This window comes from Poecilia mexicana, unplaced genomic scaffold (genome assembly GCF_051168715.1).
Source record: "Poecilia mexicana isolate PSO_F unplaced genomic scaffold, ASM5116871v1 scaffold_6, whole genome shotgun sequence".
In the NCBI taxonomy this organism is placed as follows: Eukaryota; Metazoa; Chordata; class Actinopteri; order Cyprinodontiformes; family Poeciliidae; genus Poecilia; species Poecilia mexicana.
In genome coordinates, this window is record NW_028263375.1 from 26,860,981 (window position 1) to 26,882,804 (window position 21,824).

A 21,824-nucleotide genomic window follows, 5' to 3' on the forward strand; every position below is an offset into this window, starting at 1 on the left:
CAGAACCAAACATGGAGAAGCAGCATTCAGCTTCTACTCACCACAAATCTGGAAGAAACATCCAGAAAACTGCAAAACTTCTGAAACACTGATTTCCTTTAAATCTGAAGACCCACCAGTCTAGAGTTGCCTTTGATTAACAGTAAGTGAAACATTGTGATGTATATTTGACAAAATGTAATTTTAGTTGCTTTTCTCATGATTGGTTACTGTTTTATGTTTTTATGGTGTGAAGCACTTTGCACTGCCTTGTTCCTTAAATGAGCTACACGATTAAACTTGACTTTGTTCTCTAAAAGTCTTAGGACTCCACAGAGCAGCTGGATTAATACTGAGATTAAATTAAATTGGCTAATTAAGTAACTTCAGGTTGCATCCTTCACGCCTGACCTGCTCTAAGTTCCTTCAACTGGATTTGAGCCACAGGATGCTGCAGCCTGGACCGCCACATCTGGAAACAACCTGTTCCCTCCTGTAACAACACAAACCAACTGGATCCTGATTGTAAGGCAGGGAGAGGAAAAAGCCCCTTTCAGTTCCGAGAGATGCGTTAAGGGGGGCAGTTACCTGCTTTAAGACAATCCCGTCAACAAAAGCAGCAGGATGAGAGGAAAGAGGCAGGCGATTGTGTGTGTGTGTGTGTGTGTGTGTGTGTGTGTGCGTGTGTGTGTGTGTGTGTGAGAGAGAGAGGAGCTTACTCGGGGTTTTCTTTTGGTGCAGTAGAGAGAAAGGGGGGAGGAGGAGAGCAACTCCACCGCTCTCCCTTCTTCAGGCGACTCTCTCCATCCAGCGACTCCAGCGGTGTTCGGGGTTTATTTTACCCCCGGTGGGGGGTAGGAGGAGGGACGAGGAGGTAGAGAAACAGCGTTCACGCTTCTTCTTCTTTCTCAGAGGAAATAGGAGGCCCTGGGTTTCTCCAGTCAACTCAGAGGTCCGTCTCTGCCGCCTGATGCATCCCTGCTGCAGCTCAGCCCAGTCTGCACAAGCAAAGTCCCTCCCCTGCAGCGCAACCTGAACCGGTCCAGGATGCGAGAGGAACGCGTCCACCGCCTCCCGCTGCTGATGCTGATCCGCTCACACAGAGAGAGAGAGAGAGAGAGAGAGAGAGAGAGAGAGAGGCTGCAGGAGCTGGCTACCTGCTTCGCTACACACACAAACACACACCGTACGCCGCGATTACGCAACGCAATCAGAGGGAGGGGGTGGCGGGTAACAGAAACAAGATGGGGAGGGGTGTGAGTGAGAGCGTTTCAGGGGGAGATCCTCCTCTTAACTTTCTGAGTCTTCCCTCAGCTCCTGCCTGCTCCTCCTGAGATCTGAGCCGGCAGGGATGATTCAGTGTGAAGTTATGTAAGGCGTCTGGAACGGAGGTGGGCAAGGCGCACAAACACGGAGCGTGAAATGGCAATAAGTAAGAAATAATTATTTAAATGCGTCCTAAATTTATTAAAGCCAAAAATGAATACAGGAACAACTGATTAAAAATGGAATTAACTATATGTGTGCCTCATTTAAACGTTTTGATTTCATTTTTGAAAACTTAATAGAAGTATTTCATGGTTTAATCTGTTTAATTAATTTAATCTGTCAATTTTACCTCAGTGGGCGGGATTAAGTGCTGATGCCTGACGGCTGACTGGCTGTTTCTAGGTATGAATTTGATAAGTCTTGTGAAATGTGTTTTTTTTTTTTGTTAAGGGCTGCCTTATCTGTGAACTACAGTAAACTGAAATTAAATTCATAACTAAAATATATTTTGTGAGTTACAAGCGAACTGGACAAGGTTGAAATAAGATAATGAATGAATTGTAGTGGAAGTAGACAATATAAAGACGAGTGGTGCGGCTGATTTTCTCTGCCTTGTAAAGGTCTCCCTCTGGTGGCCAAAGAGAAAACCTTCTCTTTTTTTAAATTAGAAAATAAGACAACCACCTTCATTACACTTCAAAATCTGACATGTCTACTTTTGGCAAAAAAAATAGACATGTCATTATTTGCTAGCTCACTATTAACCTTAAATACTACTGTGTGTTTACTTATATACAACTTTTCTGGTATATTACTAACCTTCAAGCATGGTCATTACCTTTTACGCCATTCTGTTCGATTCTAATCTCACTTCACTGCTCTGTCTGGTCTTTAATCCCATTTAAGTGGATTCCTACGGTAAAATTTCAACGGGATGTTGATTTTCTGCCCCGTTTCAAAACTGTATTCTCCCTGTAGTTTTAGCAAAAGCAGAGGAGTAAGTGAATGAATTCATTCAGTCCGTGTTAGCCGCGCTTACAATTAATACTAAATTAACATTAACAGCCTGCATTTCTCTCTTCACAGTGTAAGACAGTTAGAGCTGCAAACAATTTCCGGTTAGCTTCATAGCGTCGAACTGGCGCATTACGTCACGGCCAAACGTTAACGATTGGTTAACAGAGGCCACGCCTCCAGGAAATAATTTCTCAGTTACCAATTCCAGACCCTAGCAAAACGCAGAACAAGGGGCTAGTTTTTACCACTATGCTAACTGATGGGCCTAATATCAATGCGGCGGATCACCTTTATTATAAATACTCTTGTACCTTAAAGAAATATATTTGATAATATTTTTTTTTACGATTGGGGTAAGGCATATAAATCAAAGTCAACATAAAGCCCTATTATGGAGAGAAACATAAAACTTGTCAGTGAATATGGTCACCAAAGCACACAAACTTACTTAAGCTAAAAAGACACAAAGACAGCATGTATATATAAAAACATATATTTATTGTTCTGTTACAGTCGGCTAACTTGTTCAACAATTAACAATGAAGCCAGAGGACGTACTCTACACATCGTCACAGAAAGCATTACAGAGCTCCTGTTCTTTAAAACTCAGTGGCATTTATCGGCACACATGACGCATCATCCAAACTTGTCGAAAGCCGGTTCAAAGGACGTCCTTCAGCCAAAGTGGTTGTTCTCCTCATTAGGCAAACTCAGTAAAATACTGTACACTGTGGCGTGTGAAAACGGAGATCTTCTCTGGTCGTTTGTTCGCGTAGGACAGTGATAACTACTCACTTTATTCTTCCTCCAGAACATGCGAGAAGAAAGAAAGTCAAGTAAAGCAACAATGAATAAATAACTATCAGGCTCTAACGAGAAATAGAGGTGCTCTGTACTCAATAAAACAGTGTGCAGATTAAAATAGAGAAAAGGTTAAATTTATATATTTTTCTAAATAAAGGCGGCCAGCCACCAGTGCTGTCCCACACACATTCCTCACCACACTCTACCGCAGTAACAAACTCACTCCTACTTTGTTTCTTTTTTTTTTCTCCCCCCATTTTGTGGACCATTGAGTTGCTACTGTACATCTGCAAGCAATGACCCCATAGCAACGCTTCTGCTGCAGAGTCTGTAAAACAAACTGGATCCAGTCAAGTAAACTTGTGAAAAAGTGTTGAATCCGAGTTAAAGATGTTATTCGTTAAGTTGGTTCAAAATGAAATTCTGACTGGCGGATCGGAGACTCGAGTACCTGCATAGACTCTACCGAATCGAAGCTAGAATGCTGCGTTCAATAACACCGATCTCTTTAGTTAAAGCTGACGGTTGAGCTGGATTCACTTCAGGACTGGCTAGATTAGAACAAGAGGATGAGAAACATATCCCAGTGGTTGAGTATTTCCTTTCAAAGATGCTTAAATACTTTTAAAAAATGCAGTTCAGTAGGAGGATGCGGCGAAGTTCAAATGTCTAACCACATCGTCCAATTCCCAACTTTTCCCAGTCGTCCGTTGCGTTATGACCTCAGGCGTCCGCAGAGGGCCGCCGCCGCTCTGACTCAGTGTGCAAATATCATCCGTAACTCAGAACTGTTCAAAAACAACTTGACAGAAACAAGACAAACAAAGACTCGCGTTTTTGCAGTCCGTGAAACATTCCGCCCGATGGAAGATGTTCACTCTGAAATTCACTTGTTTCTTTTTTTGTTCATTCCCCCCAAAAGTTGCAGGACTGAAATAAAATCAGTTTATGTGCCACAAAAACTAACGGAGGAGTCAATTAGTCAACCGCTGTGATAAAACAATCCATTGCACAAACATTGAGTGGAGGTCAGACTTGCAGCCAAGAGCAGATGTGTCCAAGTTTCATTTCAGTGAGGGTGAACGTGAAGGCATTCAGTTCAAAGCAGACTAGCTTACGGTTTTTAAAACAACATTTAAAAATGTGGAGTGATGCAAACCTTAGGGCCAGTCTGCAATAGATGACTTGCTGTGCATTCAGATGAAATGTGACGATCCTGTTAAAACTACAAATCAGTAACTCAAATATCTACTTTTTTTTTATTAGTGACCAAACCTTGCCAAGAGCAACTAGGTTGGTAACAGAGCTAAGTTACTGAATGAAAGACTGAATCTGAATTGGTCACAGCTGAATTCGGAGGAAGAACAGAGAAGTAAGCTACGTATGTTATGTGGTAAGACGACTACGGTTCTTTCAGGCTGCAAGTGAGTGAGAGAAAGCAAGACTTCAAGCACATAACATGAAGGCTAAACATTTGAGAGGAGAATTGCTCAGTTTCATCCTTTCTGAAATGCTGACAGGCTTTTAGAAATCTGGGAATTACCTGTTTTTCTAATGCAAACTACACTAATGCTGCTAAACACCAATACAAGTTGACGAAGCTAGTTTAATGTCAACTCTGTAATAACTGTTTTCATTTTAATTAATAAAATACTTTTTTACAGCAATTGCTGACACACACAGTGTGACATTGCCGATTCTCCTAATATAATTAATCACAGAGTGCTAAAAGACACAATTCAATGATATTTTTATGTCTTCTAATATTCAACTAAAATCAAAATCGAAAGCTTCACCAAAACCAGATCTGAAACCCACATGTCTCTGATGTAGCCAGAAAACCCTGTCATTTCATGCTGTAGTGAGCAGCTTGTGGCTGATCTTTGGTTTCAGTGAGTCATCGTCTACTCTGCATCAGTTTTGAGTTTAAAACCACTAAACTGTCATGACGACCCACTGACCTGCCTGAAGTGTTAAGGGGTTAAAATTTTGATTTTGATCAAATTCCTTTAAAAAATATTGGTTTATTTTTCCATATCAAATCATCTGTTTTTTTGTTTTTTTTGTTTTTAAATTCAACCCTAAAATTAATCTAATCCGTGATGATCTCGGGTGCTAAGAGCGTTCTAAAGAACTTCGTCTTTGCAGAACATTAAGGAACCTGATGGCTAAAATCTCCTTGCATGTTTGGTAACTTGTTGCTGCTTCTGGTCAGATTGACTCCTGCAGACTTCCTGTGCTTCGGCTCGTTACTGAACTTGATTTAAGAACATTGCAGTAATGGGATCTGATCATGAGGTCGTGCTGTTTGCTTGATGAGACGCCGTCTCTCTCGCCGTGTGGTCCGACGGGGAAAACAAACAGCTCCACGTTCGGCTGGCGCTCACTGTTAGCTTACATCACACTTCATCAGCTGAAGGGAGCAGAGATAGAGGGGAAGAAGTTGGAGGTGTTGCCATAGTAACAGCTTAGAGTTGCTGTGGCTGAGCCAGGCGGTGGGCGTGCGCCGGATGTGTTTGGGTTTGGTTCTGGTTGTGGGGCTGCTGCGGCGGCTGCTGCAGGATGTGGACCACACGGCCCAGGCTGTCCGTGGTGGCGAAGGCCAGGTACTGGCAGCACAGCCAGTCCTCCAGGCTCACGCTGCAGGCCGTGTCCAGTGAACGCTCCGCAAACTTTATCATCATCAGCGTCCGCTTAAGGTCCAACCAGTTCTGCAGCGTTGCTTCCCGTTGGCTGGCGGTGGCCCCCGACACGGGGCCGGCACCACTGCTGCAGCCCAGGGCCTGGAACAGGTCCTCCCGCGGCCCCCAGAGGAGGCACTGCAGGCAGGCGCGCGCCTCGGACATCTGGATCCGCTCCGACGGGTTGACCGTCAGCAGCAGCCTGGCCAGCTGCTGCAGCCCCTGGGAGTACAGCGACCTGACGGGCAGCGGCGGCAGGTCTGCCCAGGTGTACTCTCGCTCCTTCAGGTCCGGCGTCTCCTCGAACGGGTTGGGTCTATGCAGCATCTCGTAGATGAGAATCCCAGTCTGGAACTCGTCACACTTGCGGTACTGCGTGGCCGTGATGATCTCAGGCGCTAGCCGCGACTGGTCGCGCAGCGTTTCCTGGTTGGCCGCCATGAGGCTGCTCTTCTGCTTGGCTTGGGAGAAGTTGCTGATGATGAGGCGTGCGGGGCAGGTGGAGGCGGCGGCGGCCGAGGCCCCCGAGCCGTTGCTGCTGCTGTTGTTGTTGGGCTCGAGCACGTCCAGGTTCCAGGGGTTGCCGGGCTGGCAGTGGACCAGCAGCAGGTTCTCCAGCCGCAGGTCGCAGTGCGTGACGTGGTAGGGCTTCATGTGCTCCAGGCCGCAGCAGAGCTGCAGCAGCAGGAGGCACACCTGACGTTCGTACAGCTCGGGGTTGTGAGCGTGCCGGGCCGCGCCCTCCCCCACGAAGTCCGCCACCGTCTGAAAGGGCACCTCGCGCGTGATGACCACCACTCGGCTCCTCAGCTGACCCGCCGAGTTCATGTTCCCCGCCGCCGGGACCTCATCCGACTTAGCTTTCGACGCTTCAGAGTCTGTCGGTTTTGTGTCCATCTCTGTCTGTCCTTCATGATTCTTGTCTCTCTGCTTCTCCTCCTCCTGCTGCTCCTCTTCATCTTCTCCCTCCTCTTCCTCTTCCCAAGGCAGCAGTCGGGCGGGGACGTCAGCCAGGAAGTGTCCGCAGTCCTGCTGGATGTTGAAGTGCACCGGGAGGCTCTGTCTCACCGCCAGGCTGTGGAAAAACTGCTGCTGCGTCTCCTTCACATGACTGCGACAGATCTGCAGATCAAAAACAGCAGATTTTAATTTTTATCATTTCCTTTACTTATAGCTTCTGTACTTTTTATTCGTTTTTTAAATTGTTTTACAAAAAAGGCAACATTTAAGCCTGTTGCAGTAAGCAGTTAAACAACTGATAGTATATTAAAATTAATTTCCATTCTGGTGTTTAATAATTTTTCAAGGGCATTTTTGTTTTTAAAAACTTCACAATCCATTTTATTTATGGCTTTGGTCATATTTTTTTTTTGTCTTTATTATTTTATTTAATGGTTTTGATTATTTTGGATATCTAAAATATATTCCATTTAGTTTCAATGTAAATGTTCTTCACAAAATTTAAGTTTATTGGTATTTGAGAGGTCAAATTTCCATTATTATGCCATAATCTATACATTACCTGAAAATGGTAATAAAAAAAACAATAGTACAGTTTCTAGCAATTATTACTGGGACAATTTATCATCCATCAAAATCTGTTATTGAGACATACCTTACCATATTATAATATAAACAGTGACCTCCAGTGAAACCTTTGGTCAGAACTGGTGACTTCTTGGCTAAACTTTTTTGTTGAATTTGAAACTTTCTTTTTTCTTTTGTTCTTGTGAACTGAAGCAAATATTGTTGTTAGTTATGCATAAAGTGAAAAAAAAAGTAGAAAGCAGTTTTCAGAAAGAGCAACAAGAACGTCTTAGATCACAGTGGACGTCTACATCAGGAGGCAAACTGTAAAGTTTTCAACCATACCTTGAAGGAAATTACTCAAATTCAGTTTGATGATTATAAAAGCAAAAATTTAATCCAAAATGGTGCAGTACATAACATTTCATAACTGAAGGGGGATGGTGCTCTTACATATTCAAGTACGATGGAGCAGCGATCTCCACTATGTCTCTGCTGAAGTGCGTCATGACAGAGACGAGGAAAAAAAAGAGCAAGACGAGCAACTGTGGAAAATCACATAACCAACTTTAAAACTGTGTGAAGAGCACTTACCCAGAGTTAGGAGAATTAATGAGGGTTCTGGTGCTCAGGAATGGTCAGCCAAACAACAATAACAAAAAAGTCTCCCAGAGCCAAAAGCGTAATGGTCTGTGAGATTACCAGAAGCAGAGGGATGCCTCTGAGCAGCAGCAAATGGCTTTTTAATTCTGCAAGAAGAAAACCTCAGCTACTGGAAAAAATTAGCTGTAATAAAGCACAGAGTAAATTTATTTCCCTTAACTTGTTCATTTGATTGTTTTTAGGGAAGCGCAACGTTTTAACATGTCAGTCATGGTTTGATAAGTAAAACTGGGTTGATATAAGTAGTTATGTTTTTCCTCCTTGTTCCCATTTGAGAATATATTTCTTAAATGAAGCAGTGTGGTTGTTTTTTCAGTGTCAAAATGGTAGAGAAATATATATACTTATATATATTAGAGATACAGCAAATGATCATTTTAGAAATCAGTTAATTGCTTAATCAGATAAAAAAATATATTTTTATTGAACCACTGAATCACAAGATAGTTTTTTTTTCTTAAATGAAAAATGTGACTAGTTTTTATATAGTTTTGGCTTAATTGCTGTTCTGAGTGTGTTATTCTTTCACCAAATGGTCTTTTTTTGAGTCTGCATAATCCAGTTAACAATTAATTGCTTTCTAAATTAGTTTTCAATTATTTAAATAAGCGATTCATCATGACAAATCTTAAGTCTTATACGTCAAGCTGCCAACATGTCCGTGGAGATTTTATTCACACAGCAGCCAGCATAACTTTCTAACTCTGAGTGTGTCTGAATCGGTTTTAACGAGAAATGTGTAAAGGTTTCAAGCTTTAGCGAAGGGAAACTGGCATGTTGGTGCTTGTTTGTGCTCTGCTGCTTCTGCCAGCCTTGTTTTATACAACACAAAAGTAAATTCAGGCCTGGAAAGGCAAAACTTTGAAGTCCGGTCAAACTCAGAAAGTATTTTATGAATAGTGCAGCGTCTACTTTAACTCTTTAAACTCTACCAGCCGCTGCAACCTTTTAGTCTGTACACACACACACACACGCACGCACACACACGCACGCACACATGTGAACGCACAGGTTTTATTGCACAAGAACGTTTCCTCAGGGCTCAAAGTTTAAGTGGCAGCACTGTTAGGTAAACACCTTCCTGTGCTTCTGTGGAGGAAGTGGGAGGAGTTGACATCAAACAAATGAAACACGAGGACGTCTCAAGGCAGCCACCACCGGACACAGGATTCTCTTCAAATTCCCTGCTGGTGTCAAAGCAAACACTCCTTCTAATCACCGTTTAGCAGGAGAATCAGACGTTACATGGAGCATTTAGGGATTATGTTATTAACTGGAGTATTACGGTGTGTAATTCAGGATCACTTTTATTTATTAGGTATAATTAAACCAACATCATGAAGCTCATTTATAGAGGCGTTCAAAGACATTCACACCCTTGAACTTTTTCAAACTTTGTCCTGTTAACTATGATGTATTCTGCTGGCATTTTCTGTGGCAGACCAGCACAAAGCAGAACATAATCGTGACAAAGAAAAATATGAATTTTAAAACCAGTCTTCTTGAATCCTCTTTTGAGAGATTTGCAGCTGCCGGTCTTTAAGGAGTTTTGGATATTCTTACTTCATAGGCAGCCCCAAATGAGGATCAACATATTCACAGTTGGTTTCTGGACTTTGAATGGGCCATTCTAACCCATGAATCTGCTTTGATCTAAATCAAGGGTCTCAAATTCCTGTCCTTGGGCCTGGTTGGTGTCTGGCAGCTTTTAGATGTCTGAATCAAATATTTAGGTCATTAGCCAGATTCTGTTAGAAGGCTGAGGAGGTATGACCCAAACTATAGTTGAAGGCTGTGTATTTAGGGTTTCTATCTGACTGGACACTGAATCAAAACCTCAGTTGTGCATCATTTGAAGCCTCTAACAGGTTTTTACCTGGATTGTCCATTGCTCAGGTCATAGCGTTCCAGACTCTTCACAGTCCCTCACATTTATTAAATACTAAATACTTTAAATACTAAAGATCACTATGAAATTAGTTGACATAGTGGGCAAGATTTAAATGTGGAAGCTTTATATTACAGAGAAAGGGGGCAGAGATAAGAGGGGAAGACAAAGAGAAGAGGATGCAGCAAAGGAACTGAGAATGGGACTCAAACAGGACAGTGTCACTGAGGTATTTAGCCATTTATCATTGCAATAATATGACAAATGTGAAAAAGTTCAAGACGTATGCCTTCAAGGAGGTGTACCTCTACCATTCATTCATGAGTTTATCAAAGAGTGCCAAGGGTCAAACTTTTTTTTTTACTAAACTATTCAAACCACCTTATCCTTATACCAGGTTACTAATAAACCTGGTATAAGGATAAGGTGATCAGCAAAACTACCTGACGCTCACCTTGATGGCGTAGTTGACCAGTGGGTCCTTGGCGTAAGAGGCGGTGTAGTAGACAGCGTCCCCTGCCTCACAGCACGGTTTGCCGGTGGTCAACCTGAAGTGTGACCAGCTGTCAGTGCCAAATCGAAGGTGGTCCTTCTGGCCGGCCATGAAGCGGTCCTCGCATTTCGACGCCAACTTCCGTAGGGTGTCCATGTGAAGTCCCCGGATCCTGCCCACCACCTCATCCCAGCTGTCCAGCCCCCTGTAAAGAGCGGGTCTGTGTGGTTTGGAGGTCCCTCCGCCAGCGGCTCCACGGCCCGCGGTCCGACCCCGTCCGCCCAGAGACTCTGTGCTTGGGAAGACCCTCTTGTCCCTGCCAGAGGTAGCGACTGGTGTGGAAGCGGTAGGCGGGGAGCTGAGAGCGGACACGCTGTTAGTCAGGCGACCCTTGCTTGCGGCTGCGGAGGCGGATGATCTCTCCAAAGAGTCACCACTCTCCTGGTCGTGAGCTCGGTGTGGCTCGGAGCTCAGAGAGGAGCTCTGGCTAGCCGTCTCCCAGGTAGAGTCCAGGTCATACAGAGGGTTGGCCACGCTCAGGTTGGTGCCGCCCGGTTTAGCCTCTGCCCGGGGTCGGAGGGCTCCCTGGCTGGGCTCTTTGACCCCGAGGCTGGGTTCAGTGCTGGAGCGAGGGACAACCTTCTTGGGCAGAGGCGGCGGTGTGGCTTTAGATGCTGGCTGCTCCGCAGAGCCGTCAAGCTCCATGGAGGACAAAGTGTCGTTGGAGGCCTTGAGGTTCCGTGGCTGTTTCAGTGGGATCATATTGGCACGTGATTGACCTGCAGGAAGAGAAAGATGAGTTTTTAAATGTCTGAAAGGTCGAGCTCCTCAGGTGTCAAAGGTTACCTTTTGGTTTATCATAAATCTGGGGGTTTAGCAACTCGTGGGGAATTCAGCAACAACTATAAAGGGCCTTTTTGATACACTTCTACGAGTCAAACAGTTTTATTTTTTTTGCAACCCATTAATATGTGAAAATCCTTACCTGAAGACTTTAAAATGAAAGTAACACTAAAGATTGTGCCCTTTGCATGACAAGTATTTAAAAAAAGGACAGGGTTCATAAGGTCACAGACCAACACCAGCACTGATTTAACTCCACAGGGAACTCCCTGTTTTCCTAGAGGATAATAATGCAAGACTGGACAGAGACAGAAAATGACCATTCCAGTCAACTGCTGCTCTGGAGATTTACTGATCCCATCAGAGTGGTCCGGGCATCCGATTTAGCAAATCATTCCCCCCCACTGTATAAGATGCTACTGATTACAAACTCAGGATGAGCAACTCCTCACGTGGAAGTCACGCTGCCGTCGCCTTAGGGATGTAGTCAAAGTCTTTGGACAGAGCAGTCGGGATGAAGTAAATGAGTCTCCATAATCCTCCCTAGAGGGAATAGATTTAATGTGTTCCTCCAGCAATCTGCGGTAATCCGTTCAAGGAAGCAGACGTCTCCCTTGTCCAGTCACAGGGATCTTCTGTTGTGACTCAACTGAATTACATAACTTAATGTGTTGCTATGATTAAACCAAATTAATTAAATGGTATAACTTAATTTTTTTATTTACTACATCTAAACTACATGTTGTGAAAAAAGTAAATAACGAGAATAATGAGATGGGGAAGTTTTTAGGAGTTTCCGAGGTTTGCAAGCATTAAGGTTACAATGCCTTTAAGAAATTTGGGAAAGCCCGCAGCAGGGACATGCTGAGTTAGATGGAGGAATGTGGCACACCTGTGGATGTATTTTTAAGCCAACAAACTTTCTGCTCCTTTTTGTGTCATCATGGTAAAAATCTAAAGATATTGGGTAAGTTAAATAATTGTGGACCTCCACATCTCCAGTTTGTCCTTGGGTACAGTTTCTAGAAGTCTGGAGTGCCAGGTTTATCTGTTTTAATTTAAGTATACGCAATTATAAAAGCACAGAAAACTCCAGCCATCGTAATCTTCAGGAAGAAGATGGGTTTTGTGTCCCAGAGTACTAATCGGGGGAATAAAACAAAAGGCTTTGTGAAGATGCTAGCCTAAAGGTGTTAGCAGAGCCACTGACAGAGGTGTCACTGTGTCACTGACAGATGACACAGCGACACACTAACAATGGCTGAAAGGCCGCTCAGCAAGGCAGAAGCAATAAAACATGCTTTACTGCGAGTGTCTTCAGGGACAAAAACATTAATCTTAAGAGACATGTACTGACGTCTGATGAAACTAAAATGTAAGTTTTTGGCCAAAATCATTGTTTGGAGGAAAATGGGGGATATTTACAAGCTTTAGAGCAGAATCTAATCTGTGGGATGATTTGCAACATCATGTCTTGTGGGAGTTGTTCTGCAGAAACGGACTGCTGGACTTCACAGAAAGACGGCGTCATAAAGAAAAACATGAAGGGCAAATACTGAAGCAACATGTGAGGACGTTAGCCAGGAAGCTAAATCTTGAATGTAAATGGCTCTTGTTACATTTGTTGCAAAGTGGCTTAAGAAACAAAGCAACAAAATGTGTTTTGGACTGCACATGTCTGACTCAAACGTTTCTATAAAACATTGGAGAAATGTGTGTAGACTTATTTAATGAAATAAAAAGAAATGATCTCTTATTATCCTGGCATTTAGCAAATAGAAATTTGGCAATCCCAAAGGACCTAAAATAGTAATATAAAAGTAATATAAAAAAGAAAAAAGGGTTATGTATTTTTTCAATAAAATGCATGGATTTTAATAAAAACAGTTTTTATCAGACTATCATCAAAAATTTTCAAAGAAATTTCCTTTAAATTTATAGAAGGCAGTGGGTAAAAAAATAAAAAATAAAAAATCGGTTTCAATGTTTTGTGTTGCTCGCTTTCATCTCTACAGATTCAGATTTTTAAGATATAAAACTCTGATACATTCCATACTTCTAATTTTGTTCCAACTAATTGGGGAAAGCTATCGACGTAACAAAGTGTTGATTTGAAACAACAAAGCTGAGGTGGGAGGTTCCTGGTGTTAAGACTGACAGATGACAGAAGAAACAGAGATGAACACCAGGAGACGAGAGCAAGTAAAACAAGCCTACCTCAGTTCCACTAACAGTTTTCAGCTAACGCCGCGCAGCAGCTGAGCAGGGAGGCGGAGGGAAACACTCTTCTCTGCTCCCATCTCCAGAGTCTGTGCGGAGTCGCTGGTGGAAACGGCCAACTCTCCCACCAGCGCCGAGTGAGGCGGCGAGCGCTCTGCCTCCTCCTGCCTGATGCTCTGATTAAACCTCAACTTGGTGCAGAGTGAGGGAGACGCTCGCATGCGTGCGCCCTCCCCGCCGCCAAGCAGAGATGATGCGCTCTGGAAAGTTTCTCGTTAGACCAACAGTCTCTCACTCTCCTGCCGCGTCTCTCATTAGCAGCGTGTAGCAAAGTAAAAATAAGCTGCAGGCAGCAGCTCATCAGATGACATCCAGGGAGCTTTTAACACAATCCCAACACATCGAACCACCACAACAAGTGCGCGCACTCCGAGCTTCACAAACACAAACGCTGCTCACGCGCGTTTAAAGTCTAATTAGCAAGTAGCGCAGAACACCAAACATATTTAGTCCCTGATGAGTCATTTAACAGAAAGAGAGAGACCCACGTGCCAGCATGTGCAATGAGAAGCGCCTCACTAATGTTTCTGCTCCACAATACCCACACTCTCCTTTCTGTCTGTCACATTGTTTCTATTCCTCGTTTTGTTTCGCACAGCCTGATCGCGGCCCGATGCTTTCCCTCTCACACCAGAGCTTCATGTTTCAGGAGGCCAGCAGCACCTGCCAGCTTCACTGAAGCAATGATCTGCTCTTTGTGCTTCGACAGGCTCTAGTGCTTCCGTCTCTTTTACACATCAACAGCTGTGCTCACATCACATTCTGCCTAAATAGATAAATAAAACTCAAAGCTTAGCGATTGTTTTAGCCATCCAGGGTTCTGACGATGAATCGGATAGTAAAAGTGGCACATTCTGCAGATTTTTTTATTTAATCACTTGAGCTTTTTTATACAGTATTTTAAAAAAATGATGGAAGTAATTAAATTCCTTTCTTTAATTAAAAAAATATATATTTTATTGTCTAAAATGCAATAAAACAGTATTCCCTTAGTGAACGCCTGATCATTTGTAGCAAAGTGTGCATTTTGCAGCTAAAAAACACTTCTAATAATGTGAAAAGCTCAGCCTTCCTGCTTGATTTAACATCAATACAGCGTAGGGCTAATCTTTTGGAAATTTTTGGACTAATCAATTAATAATTGGATAGATGGGTTTTTTTTCTTAACAAAATTCAAACTGGATGAAGCTAAAACTTTGCCACTGGAGGAGTTCTGTGTAAAACATATTTATAAACTTTTTTTTTTAATATATAAGGCAACATGTATGTCGTTCAGTGAAGTTTTGGCTCAATTGTGTTGTTTTTTCAGCAAGTGGCATTTTTTTGAGACTTCAGTCAACGATTAATCGATTGCTAAATTAGTTGACAATTATTTCTAGACTTATGCTGGAAGAGTTCACTTTCCTGTGAATCCTTAATATTTAATTTTATAACAACTGTTTTGAGAAATTGCTTTAAATGAGAGCTGAATGGAGCTGACCCACTTTCTGACACCTGTGACGAGGGAATCCTTGTAGAAACACCCGTTTCCTCTGACATCTTCAGTTTTATAAATTCAAACTGATCCAGGATCATATGTCATAATTAAGCCTGACAATATAGCATGACAAACAGCTGCATATCAATTGGAGCCTGAGCCATCATGCGTCGTTTCTTGTGTCTTGAATTCTGTGTTTGACAAACTCCCTGTGGCCATATTCTCGTTTTACCTGTCATTTTTAAACAGAAGTTAATAGGAACTCCTTCACAGCTTTGCTTCCCTTAAGCATTATCTAATCTATGTAATTGTTACAGGGCTTACAGATAATAATAGACCTTTTATCATCACCATGGAGATGATTACCGGCCATTTTGGATACTTTACAATGATTACATAATCAGTTTTCTATTTTCTTCCATCTCTTTCTGGTTCTGATTTCAGTTTAAACGCATGATGTGCGTTTCTGCACATTTCTGTCAACTGCACCAATCAACTCTCTAAATAAACTCAGTCTGAATTTTTATCTAAATGCAGAAATGCTGTATTCTGCTAATCCCTGAAATATTGATGCGATTTGTCAGCACAGGGGCATTGCATACCGTCTGAACTAAGACTAACGTTTTAGTTTAGACTGCAGTTTTTCTCATCCTTCTTCCCTCTGGGGAGGAAAGAAGGATGATGGTGAAAATGGAGGCTTTGCTGAAGAGACAAGCACTGAGGACCAGCTGTGAGAGCTGAGCTCATAGGTCTGTGTGCCTGGCGACAGACGACAAAGTCAGGAAAAAATGTAAGATCAATAAACAGACCGTGACATTATTATAACAACTTGACTCATGTTTATCGCTGAAGATCTTTCGACATTGAAATCTGGGCATTCCAGTCTGTTCTGCTCCTCTGCTAAAACCGAATCCATGTGTCTGTGCACTGATGGTCAGCTGGCTGAAAGAAGGCCTCCACACTTTTCTACAAAACAGACAATTCCAACTGATCTGGAAAAATCATTCCCATTTATGGAAAAACACTAAATTAAGAGGAAACTGAAATTACATGTGACTCATGTTAAAGTTCTGCTAAAGTTGGAAATATACTGAATGAATGCTGACTGACTATTTGATCTGAAAAATCCAATAATTAACCAGCACTTATCAGATTGCTACTTAAAAAAGATGTTTATTCTGTGTCCAGGCAACAGCAGTAAAATAAAAATAAATAAATGTCAGCTGACACTATTATAGATGTGGTAATCAGCTTGTTGTTGTTTCAGCAGCAGCAGGAACAAGTGTTGCTTCTAACACTGGATTGTTATGAGAAGCTGCAGCTTCAACTTCAGCACCAGTTGGGATGAATATAAAGCAGGTCAATATCCTGCATTAATGAGCCTCTCAGCTTTTTTTATCCTCTCTCTTTTTTTTTTACTCTTTCCCTTGCAAGCAGGCCACCTGATGGCTTTTCATCACATCCGTTTTTATAACCCTGGGCTTTAATATCCGTATCCGACCAGAGGATTAGGATCACAGCACAAAGACGTCACTGTAATTACTGTCAGATTAAACCTGAGCACAGCAATAATGCAAGCAGCAACCCTGCGGTCAGTCGTACAGTACATTATGCATGGTCCGAGCCAGGTGGAGCGTGACTGTGCATGGGTACAGATAATGTGCTGCAAATCATATTTACAAAGGTGATAATGGTCAAAACTGAATCTTTTTTTTTTTACGTGCTCATTACTGTAAAATATAGCTGAAGGTTTCAATTATCACTGTGATTATGTAAGAACCAGATGTTTATGAACTGGAGCTCCCAGGTGATTTAGGAAGGAATAACTTCCAAGAAGAATAGTGCTGAAGCTGGAGAAAAGTAAAATAAAAGACACAAAAACTGATATCGTCACCTACTGGGTTTCTGCAGGTTTCACCAACTCAAATTTTAGACTTATTAAGACGATTACAAATGGGATTTAAGACCAGTCTCCTCGGAAATGTATAGATTTTATTCAGCCAACAGGAGATAAATTTGCACTCATCCATGATAGATGCAAAAAGCCAACTAGCTAGCTACAACGTGGATGTTAGCAACGAGTAGCTCGGGAGCCTCAACCGTCTCGAGATGTCAAGATGTCTGAGTGCGACTCAAACTTCTGCCTGACAGAAAAGTCTAGTGAAAAACAAAAATACAGGCTATTACATTAAATAGAATAAATAGTTTTGCCATGACAAAATTTAAGACCTGTGATTATTATACTAAAGTCCAACTTACATATTAAACTGAATTGAAGACAATTTAAGGCGTTAATTTTACTTATATAAATTTTAGACTTATTAAGAAATGCTACAGATGAGCCACAGAGGATAAGACAGTATTTTTGTTGGTTAAATCCCCCCCTTATGAGCCATTCTTACCTAGGTTGCTGTAGGTGGCGCTGCACCAGCTGGGCGAAGGAGAGTGGGAGTGATGAGAGTGATTCCCATCGTCCTCCGGCTCTCCGAAGCTGGCGCTGCCCTCGCTGGCGGTGACAGTCGGGGCGGCCTGGTTGGCGTGGCCCTCGTGGGCGTCCCCGAACACCAGCCCCAGATTCACTCTGGCAGGCAGAGGGATGACCCTGGGCAGCTCCCGCTCCCTGGCATGGCTGGCCGGCACCTGGCTGCACATGACAGAGAGGGAGGGACTGCTATTAATGTAGCAACGTGCCAAACTTCAGCTTCATTGAACCCGAAATCACATGCCTCTGATCTAATTTTTGTTGTCGTTTTCTTTAATAGTTAGTTTACTTTTGACAAGGATTCTGTCCTCAAATAATAATAAATGCTGCTATTTAGTAAAACAAAACAAAAGAGCAAAGACAGCTGCTGTTGAATTATAATCAAGCTCCTTTCTCGTTATTCAACAAGTTACCCTCGTTAGTTGTTTTTTTAACTCTTAAATCAGTGTTTCACCTCTCTACATCTACCTCAGCACGCTGTGGACTGGAGTGATGAAAGCTTCTGAAATGTGAAGTGGTTTTCTAGGCAATGACACACATGAAGGCAGGAACAAGATGCAGGGATGAGGGAAAGTAGGTCACTGTGGAGTGTGGTGATGCCGTGTAGGAAAAGCATGAACAGGTACTTAACTTTGATCAGAAATGTTTGGGAAGAAGTGGAAAACTTTTTGAAACTTCTACAACAGCAGGAAGCAGATGTAAACGAACTGGAACAGAAGATTGATCAATTAATGAAAGCTGATCTGACGTAGTTAGTGGAGATGTGGGTCATGTTTCAGGCTGACGGGACACTTCCAGCCACTCAGTGACTTCCCTAAGGCTGCTTATAATTCTTAACTAGGATTCAGGATTTGCTAATTCATCTGTTGGCAGATTTCTCCAACTATTCAAGGATTTTTTTCATAGAGTATATCTAAAACATTTGAAAGAAAATGCAGCCTGAGAAGCTAAAACACCTCCCTGCAATGCTACTGAAAGGCAAAGCTCTTGGCTGCCAATAGCTTACATTTATTTTCCTTAAATAGCTGCCATTTAGAAGCCCAAGTATTTGGTCTAATTGATATGTTCAAGTTTTCTTCTTTAACGTATTGATGTGGAAAACTGCTCTGTTTTCTAAACAGGAGCTATGTTCGACCATTTTTAGCCAGCAGGAACTTAAAAACAGAACAAGTGTGTCGTCTTCCCAGCCGTGGTGTCGTCACATCATAAGTACAGTAACAGATACAGGTTACTGTAACTATTCTGTAACCATTTATACTTCATATCATTCTAGCTTTCCTGAATCCGACTTGCGTTTTTTAAAAGTAAAGACAAAAACATGGCCGGAAGTGTAAAAAGCTCCCAAAAAGTTAATTCCCCCCCCGCCGGCTTATGGGAAGGGCACATTAATAATTACATCCTAAACCATGTGTCACTTCCTGTATCATTTTTCATCAGAAGTACCGTAGTACATTTGATGCAGAATGACACTAATGCGACTCATGGAATGAAGACAGGTAAAAGTTCCCAAAAGTACTCACATCAAGACACAAAACCAGCTCCGTTCAGCTTTATCTACATTAACACATAGCACTTCCAGTCAGCCAGTAAAACTGTCTTAGTTTTTCTAGATTTACCTTTAAAAGCCTCTCATTTTGACACATGCATGTCAGAAAAAAGAAAAACCTGTTGCAACAGTTCAGCTTCTGACCGACCTATTCTGCCTTTATCCTCAGCAGACACTGAGTCTGACAAAAACACCTCTCATCTGGCATGTTTCAGATGTGTTCCTGCAGGCCATGAAACGACCAGAGTCTCTGAAAGACAGCCGATCAACGCAAAGCGACACTTTGGATCTTTGCAGGATCCTACCGTTGAAAAGGGGAGTGATCACAAAACGGTGAGTGAGATTGTTGAAGAAACAAAATAAAGCAAAATAAAGCTGTAAATTACTGGCATTTGTTGTGCTGCTGTCAATAAATATGTTCAATTTCCCCTTAGATTCTTCCTTTTTCTTTTGGAAGCAAACAGCAAAACCGGGTTCTGCACTGAGCTGAAATATTAATGATTTACAAAAAGCCATAAACCCGCCTGATAGGTGAGGTGTCCATACGTTCATTCTGTTCGACACAAAACATTCAGAGTGGATACACATCTCCACAGGCCCTTGACACAATGAATACCTTCATGGCTGCTACACACTTCAATGTCAGGACCTGACTTGTCCAGACAGCACGAAGCAGCCTCGGAGCGCTTCTCTCCTTCTCAGAACTCTGGTGCCAATGTCCAGAAATGTAAAAATAAAATAAGACACAGGAAACTTTCCTTCCTCCCAGCTATGTCAACACTGCCACACATGGCCAAGTTGCCTTCAAAGGTGTGTAAAAAGATAAGGATGACAAGTTCTTACCCACTGTACTGGCTCACACAGCTTCCCATTGGAAAACTCGGAATGACAAGGCAGGAGAAATCACATTCTATGTCAAACACGAAGGAAGACGACACTCTTTTCCTACAATCTTCTTTTCTCGTCTTCTTCTTAGTCTCTCCCTCTTTGAATGCTCTTACCTGTCTAAGGTAAAGTGTGTTGGCCAGCCCTGAAGAGCACGCCCACCGTTCGCCAATAAAACGTGATTAGAAGGGAAAAAAAAAATCTCCTGAGTTAACTCTTTGTTTCCCAACCAAAACAATGTGACCGGTCTGTTTTTACTTTTAGAAAGCCACAAAATGAGCCACTTTCTTCTCTGATAGAGAAGTTCAGTTTCGTGTTGGGAAGTAAAATGTAACTATTAGAGTGATAATTTAAAAAGGGATGCAACAATATAAAATCACAAAACTAGGACTTTATGAGTCAAGTACTGAATTACAGAAACTAAGGATAGGACAAAACATGAATGTGATTGTTCATGAATACTTAACATTCCTTGAGGGAAGGTCAAGGACAGCGGTTTAGCAACAACCCTAATTCAATACTGATTAAGCTAGTTACTAAACTCAAAATGTCTCTGTTGATTTAGGCTTTTCTTCTACAATCGATGTCCGAGTATTTGAAGAACCTCACACCAACCACAGGTTATTTCATGCACACTGCTTGGCAAAAGTAAAGTAACAAATCTGGGTTTTCTCTGACTATGTAATGATTTACTAAAAGCAATAAATCTACCTGAGAGGTCACTAAATGACTGAAGAATAAAACGGTTTGGCTGAGGTAGCTTTAGCTTTTGGAGGCTGGTCTTCGTTAGCTCTGGCATAGTCAAGAAGTGTAGACTGCCTCATCCAGGACATCATTGGTGAGTGAGTGAGTGAAGAGTAATACTGATGATATTTAGTGTGTTACTTTACCTCACCTCAATGTTTTCATGCATACATGGCATTACTGTCATTCATTTTAATGAAATATCAGACTAGAAGACAGTATATGAAAGTGCTATCAGTGGACCTCGCCTATTTAAATCACCTACTCGTGGATTTTTCTGTGGAATGTAACTCCAGATTATTTGTTGAAAATGCATCTTTTTTTTGTAGAGGATGAGTAAACTATTTGAAAGATAATGCGGTGTGGGAAGCTGAAATACCTACGCACAATATTACTTCACACACTATTGACTGGCGTTTGCAAAGCAGGCAATTCGCGCTGCTTTGGAAACGTAGCGTGATTGGCTGCACGCCCAAGAGGAGGAATAACAAACAACGTGGATGTTAGCTTCTGTGGCAGTGCCAAGACTGTTTCCCCTGTGCGAATTAATGCATACGAAGGTATATTTGGTGTTTGAACTATTAAAACAAGCTATTATATACATTTTAAATGGAGTCACCAGATATTTTTGGATTTTACGGCATACCCGACTTCAGCAACAGTCAGATGATATGATATAAATAGCATAATGAAGACGAATTTGATCTTTGTATCTTCATTACGACATTAAAAAAAGTCATGAGCTACCTACCTGCGAGGTAGATTTATGGCTTTTTCTTTACACTGTTTTATGGCTTTTTTTTGGCAAAGTTGTGACTGGTTATGAAGAAATTAATATACTGAAAATCCCGGAGAAAAGAAAAGACGACAACAGCTGCAGCTAGTTGAAGAGGAAAAAACAGAAAAGTCTGAAACCCGACAGAATGAGGCCGAGCTTTTGACAGGATTGAGGAGTGAAATATTTCCTGGCCTTGGGCTCAAAGCAAAGTGAGTACTAGGACAGCAAAATTAGACAAAACAAAGAAAAGGATGCAGAGCAGCTTGAACACAACCCTGACCGTTTGCAACATGTCAGGGAGGCAAACGTAAAAAAAGAGAGAGAAAAACAGGGCAAAGTTCAGGCTGAATTTAAAAAGGAGAGATCAGATCAAATGAGCAAGTTTTGAAGAAGGACTGAAGATACTTTTGACATATGAAAATATGAACTGCAAGTTAATTAGATGAGGAAATGAAAGTTTTCTTGAAC

General features: G+C 42.1%; 1 protein-coding gene across 2 annotated transcripts in view; it reads right to left on the reverse strand.

Moving 5' to 3' along the window:
• Positions 1-2,742: 2,742 nt before the first annotated feature.
• peak1 (pseudopodium-enriched atypical kinase 1) overlaps positions 2,743-21,824 on the reverse strand; it is an 82,346-nt gene continuing 63,264 nt past the window's right edge. For both annotated transcript variants that reach the window (XM_088006515.1, XM_088006514.1), the window contains 3 exons: positions 17,324-17,565; positions 10,283-11,100; positions 2,743-6,872 (listed from right to left, as the gene is read on the reverse strand). In XM_088006515.1, coding sequence (XP_087862641.1) covers positions 5,538-6,872; positions 10,283-11,100; positions 17,324-17,565 — 2,395 coding nt within the window. In that variant the 3' untranslated portion in view covers positions 2,743-5,537. The remainder of the gene's footprint in view (positions 6,873-10,282; positions 11,101-17,323; positions 17,566-21,824) is intronic.